This window comes from Xyrauchen texanus, chromosome 1 (genome assembly GCF_025860055.1).
Source record: "Xyrauchen texanus isolate HMW12.3.18 chromosome 1, RBS_HiC_50CHRs, whole genome shotgun sequence".
Taxonomy (NCBI): domain Eukaryota; kingdom Metazoa; phylum Chordata; class Actinopteri; order Cypriniformes; family Catostomidae; genus Xyrauchen; species Xyrauchen texanus.
This window is the reverse complement of record NC_068276.1, coordinates 38,040,491-38,049,496: the sequence shown is the minus strand read 5'-3', so window position 1 is coordinate 38,049,496 and position 9,006 is coordinate 38,040,491. Positions and strand designations below refer to the sequence as shown.

The following is a 9,006-nucleotide window of genomic DNA, read 5'->3' as shown; positions in this document are numbered from 1 at the left end:
CATATTTTAATAAACAGCCACTGAGACAGCCATTTAAATAACATAAATAATAAAATAATATTTATAAGCATTAATAACCTGCCATTCTTGGTTATTAAGATTACAGGCAGGCCAGCATTCGATTTATGCGTTATCAAAGGACATTCTTGAAACAAAAACATACCAGCGAGCAGTTTGAATATTTTCTTTATCTCGTTTGATAATAAACATATAAATTATAAATTATATACATTTCCTGACACCTTGCCTTAATGAAAGGTCGGCTAAGTATGGCCACTCAATCATATGCTATCCAAACTGTGCATCAGTTGCATTTTATTTCTATAAAACTATTTACCTATTACAAAATATGAAGAAAAAAAATTAAAATAATAATTATACAGTTTTAGTAAATGTACAGTAGATACTTATGTTATTTAACGGAACAGTTTGCTTTGTAGGCTACTATGGGACAATTTTCGTCACTGAATTGTCAGAATGTGCATTTCGTATTTTCTCAAAAACACAAATTACATCAGGAAACAATGAAAACAGAGAAAACTGTGAATTTTTCCAACTCTGACAACAAAACCAATGACAAAATAATAGAAAATTCTAAAACAGAAAACAGCACAAGACTCTGCATCTATTTAAATTAAAATATATTCTCGTATCTTACACTATTTCAAATAACGAAAAGTGATTAGGTAACGATCAGTCAAAATCTAATGTACAATTCTGTGTATAAAAATATAATTTCTGGAGTCCCACGGCGTTTGCTTACCCCTAAAATATAACAGTCAGTTGCACACTACAGCCTGTCATGAAAGTTTTTTCCTCTCTTTTTTCTTGCAGTATCACTTTTTTTTTCTGTTTACATGAGACATACAAAAATAGATTCTGCACCATCGACTGGTCACACTGCATTAGAATCCGATGTGTGCCACCAGCCTGAGTTCACGCGAGAATAAATTATGCAAAGAAAACTTTTAAGGCTCCATTTATTCTTTGAAAATGACACATTTTCAAGTCATTGTAATAAATATACCACCCTTGCTCGGGAACTTTGTCTCTCTCTCTCTCTCTCTCTCTCTCTCTCTCTCTCTCTCTCTCTCTCTCTCTCTCTCTTTCACTCTCTCTCTCTCGTACTAATATTGTCTTATATCCTACATCAGTGTGATTTCTCGTTTTATTTCCATATGAGGGTTTTCAGCTCGAGTTTACTGACATCCCCAAAGGATGAAGCATGTGACCATCCAAAAGCCACGTTCCCATTTGATAAAGGAGCTTAGAGTACCAGTGGACTCCCTCTTGTTGTAAAGTCGCATCGGACTGATTGATGAAGTCTTCTGAAAATATTACTGATGACACGTCATAATATAGTCTGACTGGCGCGAAGGCCAAATGCGCGAGACAGTGGTCCTCTATTACCGCGTAACAAGACGCCAGTACTCGGTCGACGACAATGGTTCCATCAGCAGTCACTGGTGCGAACGAGCCCTGGTGCTCCTCCGTGTATATCCGGTCGACGATGACAGATTTAAGTTGACCGCTTTCATCAACAACCATCACCTTTTGTCCAGGATTGACACTGCTGGCAAACGCGGCGTTCATGGTGTGGAGATCATCCGTTGAGTTGTCGAGGACAAACAGGAGGTGAGCTGCGGTGAGGGTGATCTTTTCAACGGGTTCTTTAGTTTCTATGACGTAAAAAACACGTCGCGTCGTCGAGTCTCGGTCCGTGAACATGATGAAGTCACTGTACACGAGGTTTCCCGCGCTGTCCGCCGCCAGCACCTTGTCACCGGGGTTCAGGTCTCTCAGGGGCTTCTGTCCTCCGTCTTTCATCGTGACCAAAGCCGACCCCGGGAAGCAGCCTCCAGATTTTGCGGCAACCGAGTTTTCTGTCGAGATAAATAGCATGCGGTTAACAAATCCATCTTAATGTTATGGCGTTTCAACTATATTGCTTTCTACATTTTCTATATCAAGAAATTAACGAATTAAACTATAAATCAACTATGCTCCAAAATATTTTGTGTCGTCAAGTTTGAGGGAAATGAGTAGAAAAGCTCCAAAAAGTCTGAATCAACAAAAGAAAACGTAGAGACAGGAATTGGGTTGTAAATCAAAAGGGGGAAAAAAATGTCTTTGTGTGAGTTGGAGGAAAGAGCTGGGACTGCTCTAATTAAAAACCAATAAAGCCCAGACTTTGTCATTCTAATGCAACTTGTGTACAGAACACTCTTGGAAAAGGAGATTTCTGCCTTCCCTTGCGCCTCATTCATATTTGCTCAGGTGCAGACACTTCTGTGTGACAATTCACACTTATACCCTTCTTTCTAGAAGAAAGAGAAAACCCCAAGCAGGCTCAAAAAGTATTTACTCAGCCCAGACACTTCTCCGAGGCTCTAATGGTGTAGATTTGAATGTAAATGAGAAATGCTTGCGGTAGTCAATCAATGCCCTCCTCTTCTTTCCTTTCATTTTTAAACCATCATGCTCTCTGTTGTCAGGCTTAATGACAATAATTCCAGCCTTGTGGGAACTCTTCACATTCCAAATTCATGGATGGGTAAATAGACCTATAGAATGGACTTTTTAAAGTCTAATCCTCTCATAATGTTCTTGGGCATGAAATAAGTTGATGACCAGTGAGGAACAGATTTGGGCCCTGTTCAAAGCCTAGAATGTATTTGTAAATGTGTTTAGAATTTAAAATGCATGACTTTGCATGAGTAGGATAATTTATAGGCCTTTGCTAATAATTTCCTACAAAATCAGACAATATTGCGTTTCATCACTCGCCTTCAACCAAAGATAAGCTTGAGTAGACTACCAACAAGTGGAAAGTTCAAGTAGAATAAACACAATTCATGATACCAGGAATTACAACGTATTTGCGCACGTGATGTCACAAAGCCTTCACAGGCATCACCACTTAATTTTACAAGCCTGTGTGTAATAACATCCTCAATTTGACCACATAAATCTCCAGTAAATTGTCTGCGCTTGTCTTCTGTTGCAGTGAGTGATCTTTGATAAGCGGTTGCTTCACTGAAACAGAGTGGGGCGATATAAGATCAGTATATAGCTGACAAGTCTTACTGTGTTAGTTACAACTCACAGAAGGATCTATCCTATCAAGGCTAATTCATATGGTGTAAACATTTAAAGCAGGTGTACTAAAATGGAATAGCCTTGAGATAATTTTTCTTCACAATAACTGAAATATTTATTTTAGAATTAGTTTTAGAAACAAGAGTCTCTTTGCAGATATCAAGCCAGAAGTTATATGTAAAATACTTATAATTTAGAAGACTTCCAATATTAAATTAAGAGCACTACTCTAGTTTGTGTTCTTAAACTTGTTACATTTAAAAATGAAATGTGAAGTGTTAGGGGCGCTTTTTTTTATTCAAACATGGTTTTGGTATTCCAGCCAAGCCACTGTGATCTTACCTGCTTTGACAGAGCAATGGATGTGGGCTTTGGACTCATAATAGACCCAGTCAAATCCAGCCTCCACAGCTAAACGAGAGAGTGTCCCATATTTGCTCTTGTCTCGATCAGACGTGGTGATATCAACAGCTCTTCCCTCGTAGTGGAGTGATTCTTCAAAATGATGACCATCCTCATCCCAGCCCTCTGTTACACGCAGCTTAACCCCTGGCCACTGGTTCATTACAGAGATGGCCAGTGAGTTCAGCTTGTCTTTGCATCTCTGATGGAGAGACAGAGAAAGGAAGGAGAGGTAATTTAACCTGATTATTGGAATGAAATTATCTATATAATGTTTCTCAATTACAACTGAAACAAACCTACATATCTATTTATAGACTATGATGTCTAAAACTAGTCCAACATTTCTGAACAAACTGCAATAATTCTTTAATTAACCAGATCAATATGGCCAGACAAATCCACTATGAGAAACCTGTATTTACACAGAAAATAATTCAGCATGCAAGGATATTCTGTTCAAAGAGCTCAATGAAAAATTGATAAGTTATTGCATTCGCTTCACTGATCTAAAATATATAGATCCAACTGGGGAAAGGTGTGACTGCATCAATGCCTCTTCTATTTAAATGCACTCAAAGGAAATATTACATAAAATGAGAAGCTTAGCTAAGAAGGCAAGAAATACTGATGTAATGTTTTTGAATTAGTGATTCGTAGGTTTTCTTTTGTAGTAGCAGTAGTAATAGTAACCCAGCTGAAGTGCAGGTATATCAGGCCATGTTTGGGTGGTGCACCCATTAACCTTTCCCAGGACCTAGTGTGGAGATGCTTGGCCTTCTCCCAGACAACTCTTCCCAACACTTAACCAATATGTCAAATAAAACACCACAAAAGACTCTTTCACTGCTTCCAAGGGTAGAAGCAACTACTCATTATTCTTGCAGCACAGGTTTGCTCAAGGCACGTGATGTGATTGCTTAACCAACGCTCTTTCAGGGGTTATATAAAATCTATTCAAAATATGCTTGCAAATTGTGACACTAAGCCAAATTAATACCTGTAATAATTCACACACGTATACACTCCTGGTTTTGACTCTGTTGTCCTTTCTTTCTCTCTCCCCTGTGTCTCAAGCATACACACACCACCCTTAGCCTATAACATCCACATTCATTTCTGCAGGCAACAATTCCCCCAATCTCTTTCACCAACTGACTCTCATTTTCATGTCTGCAGTGAAGGATCTTCATCTTACAGACACTGGACAATATCCATAATATACCAATTAAAAGATGATGTATATGTATATTCATTTAATATTTTTTAACTAACACTCCATTATGTCTCAATGTGAAAACATTATACTACCTGTAATGTATGTTTTTCAATCTATCAAATCTCCAACAAGGTAGGTCTTTCTCACTTTCTCTATATATACATACTGTATACCCTCCTGTAGCCAGCATTAATAATTTCCAAACAGATACTGGTACATCTGTGGAATATCTAAGACTAAATGAAAAATGATAGACTTGTACTTAATTCTAACACATATGAAACATATTTCCTTGTCATATCTGTAGCTACTGATTATAGGCTACCTGCAGTCTCACTGTAAAAAGTGGTAACACGCAATATTTACCCTAAAGAGTCATGCTTACATGACCTAATTGTTGGTGTAACCTAATGTAGACTCAGACATATTATTATTATTATTATATTATTATTTACTTGAACCAGAAAATAAAACAAGTTTATGTGGTTGTTAAGACATTTTTAAGATAGGCTAAGTATTTTTTTAGTATCAGCTCAAGCACTTGTGGCACACGAACGAGAGAGGAAAATACAAACAAGGGGCCAAATATATCTGGCACATTCTGAGCAAAACTGTCGGGACACAAGAACCGTAAAGCCTAAACTCTTTATTAATTCATTGGGTCGTGTGCCGCAAATCAAGCCAAATTCTGTTCAGCCACCATGAAGCGCAGCGGGAGCCCCCTGCGCCGCCGCTTTGTGCTCCACACGAGGTTTGTTCACAAGCCGCCTAGTCACAGTCGGTTCCTAATCCCCCCCCCCCAAACGAACTGTTTTAGAGGAAACATTTATCAGCTACCTGTCAGAGCAAACAACCCCTGGGATGCCCTCACGGTTCCGCATAATTTCGCAAACAGAAGCGTTAAGTGTAATTCACTAAACGGCGCGTTTAACCAACAAACTATCTCTTAAACTCGGAGTGGCTGCTCAGAAACATTTGTTAGCAGGACACCTCGTAAACTTCCATGAAAGCCTGAAGCATCAATGTTTGAAGTTACAAGATTTCCTATTTTAATGGCAGCGTGTGTGCCCGCGGGTCATCGCACACTTTTAATCATATTCAACTTAAGTAGAGTTTGATATACATCTGAGGAAAACCACACCAGACATGAGTTTCATCTTTTCAAGGACCAAAAAGGGAAACTTTATAATGCACCTGCGCGCCACGTGTAAATTAGTAACTGTGGGTGACAGCGCATATAGGTCCCACACTAATGCTTCAGCAAACCTCGTCCTTGCGATAACCAATCACATTGAATTTGAATTGAGTATTTAACAAATACCTTTAAAATAGTCTTATAAAATATAATAGCTACTCAGGGTAATAACCATCATGCAGATTACACTGAAGCAAACTTCATTACACGGGGTATAGCAAATACAGTTCCAAAATGTAAGCTACTGATATTAGCCTACTGTCCCTTTTCAATGGCCACGGGTTAGAAGTTCACATGATCTCTGCTAATGCGACGAGAGTGGAAATCCATGTTGGGGACAGACAGCCTATTCCCGAAGCTGTCTGATTATTCAGAGGCCAAAGAAAAAGTAAGAAAACAGATAAAGGGTGGCGTTGTGTGAAGGGATGTCACCCTAAATGTTATAGACAGACGCAACTGCCCAGCAATAACCATGAAATAAATATTAAGGTCTGACCCGTCAGATTATATATAGCCTAGTTTCAATCAGAAAGGAGAGGGTTTGCATCTTCTGGCAGCTAATTATGTGAATAGCCTATATGAAGTCCTCTGATGGCCATAATTGTAACGGAGTCTATTGCAATTAAAATCATGCTGTGCTCGCTGAGGTGTTGCTACAACCACCTGGAGTGTACCACATAAAACTTGTTTCAGACTGTAAGTCGATGCCGTATAGATAGCCTATCGGTCAGTTGTACACCAATTATATGTTATGCAGCATCGCATGCGTGTAAAACATTTGTCAGCAGATGAGAAAACTCCTGCAAACAAGAGGGACTATTGTGTGTGATTCGAATCTGTCGCTATATAAGTGGTACATTCCCGGCCCATTAATAAGTAGTAACAATTTTCAGAGCATCCTTCCAGAAATGTCAATATTTTCATGCCCTGATAAGCAGTCGCTGCGAGCGGGTGGGCTGCGGTCTGACTAAACGATCCCATGGAAATGCATGCTTAATTTTGATCTACATTTAGCTGTAATGATATTGACATCTTCACAGTTGCTTAAAACCAGGTGCCGCATCTATCTATCTATATATCTAGCAGATAGCAGGGTACGATATCCGCATTTTATACAACATATAGGCCTATATCCAAAATAAAGCGCGCACGCTGCTATGCATCTAAACGCGGATGCATTTATAGATATGAACAGAGAGGCATAAATATTTTAAGCAACCTTCCACAATGAGGGTGAGCAAAGAGGCAACCAGCCGGCACTGTCTTGATGGCATTTCTCACGCACAGCTTCACTGGATAAAGCCTTAAGACTATAGCATAACCATGCCCACAAGGTGTAATTCACAATCCTTTAGCTACTTTTTGAAGCTCTCACATCAAGTGCAAGCAGAATGATGCGGTCCGGGGAAGTGTGCAATAGTATCTGAAGGCAAAGGAATTACCTGTGTCATGAGTCTGTCCGCGCCTGTGTTCTCCTCATCCTTAAAGATAATGTCGGGATTGTAATTTGGAGTAAGTTCTTTAAATCTCTCCGAATTTCGCGTGATCTTGCCCTCGTATCTGCCACTGGCCCCTAAGGTCTTTTCCGCGACATTAGGTATGAACTGCTTGTAAGAGAGAGGTGTCAGTTTCTTCGGATGTCTTCTTCTGCCGTAGCCTCTGCCAGGACCGCAGGCCAGTCCGGACAGCACCAAGGACAGACTGACAAGAGACACCAGCGCCACTCTCGTCATAAACCGCATTCTGGCCCGGTGAATGTCGCACGAATCCTGGGCTGCGGTGTTCTACGGAGCGTCCGTCCGGTCCGACCAGGATATCTCGCGCTGCGTTCTCACTGCGCGGATCTCCTGCGATGTCCTTGCCGTCTCCTCCTCCGGTTCAGTTCACGCGCGTCCCTCAGAGCGTGCCCCTACCGTGACAGGTGCGGAAATGCACGTGTGATAACGGAACGCATCGGAGGTTTGCGGCGCGAATGTGGGAAAGGTAAGACTGACCTCGAAAACACAACGTTGAAGCCACAGTCACTTATGCGAGAAGACTCTTTACTCCTATGTATTATAGCTGCGATCTGAGGTAGGGAGGAACCTGATTGGCTCGACAGGACGAACCCTTATGATGTTAACCCACAAAACAGACGTGCAAAAATCTTTAAAGAAGGTGGGTTTCGGGGAGGGACACGGTGAGATGTGAACGCAGTTTGCCATGCGACATGCATGTGTGGCTCAGTATAAGAAAAACTGCCCCATCCACGTGTGACCTGCTAATGGACTATATTCAGGTGCATATCTGGGTAAATAAATAATGCAACTCTGAAAAGACGTTGAACTTCAAAATTATTCATTTTTTAGTTAAAACCAGTAATATATGTAAATAAAGAAAAATAAATGGGATAAAAATAAGGACATTACATTCACATTTTGTTTAATACAGCATCCATCTTCTCACTCTGTTATTGTATATTATTTTGATCTCTTTAATCCTATAAATGTCAGGTTTATAACCTGTAAATTGAGTTGCGATTTACAGAAGCCAGAACAAGTAGTATTGTTTATAATAATTTTAATTAAATAATAATAGAAAAAACAATTCAATATTATTTATTAGGTTTTGTGCATTACCACAAGTAGGAACATCACTTTTTGCCTAATTCTTAAAGTTGTAAAGTAAAAAAGTTCAACCGTTTCTGAACAATCTATGGGCCTTATTTATTTTAAATATTGTCCTATTTCAAACACAAGGACTTTATCCCCCCCCCCAAAAAAAATAAATACAAATAAATACAAAATAAAATAAAAACAGCAATGTTCTGATTCAATTAGGATATAATTACATTTCTCTCCATCTCTATCAGCTGCTATTCTACTGGCATAAGAGAGAGAGAGAGAGCGAGAGCGAGAGAGTAAGCTTAAGTTGGCTCTACTGCCCATCACAACTTATTGGAGATATTGGAATGGGCTTTTCCTGTGCACACAAATGCTAAGCTGACTATTTGAAAGAAAGATCAGCCTGCAAAAACCCTGTCACCCAGTGACAGATTAAGCCATGGTAACCACTGTGTTCCCTGGCCCATAGCAGCGGGTAAGGTATGTGA

At 39.7% G+C, this 9,006-nt stretch overlaps 1 protein-coding gene across 1 annotated transcript; it reads right to left on the bottom strand.

The window, feature by feature from the left end:
* LOC127628161 (sonic hedgehog protein-like) lies at positions 1-8,008 on the bottom strand. The gene is made up of 3 exons (XM_052104926.1): positions 7,358-8,008; positions 3,442-3,703; positions 1-1,883 (listed from the first exon to the last, which is right to left on the bottom strand). Exons 1-3 carry the CDS (start codon positions 7,655-7,657, stop codon positions 1,189-1,191), a joined length of 1,257 nt encoding a protein of 418 aa, XP_051960886.1. The 5' UTR covers positions 7,658-8,008; the 3' UTR covers positions 1-1,188.
* Between the last annotated feature and the right edge of the window lie 998 nt (positions 8,009-9,006).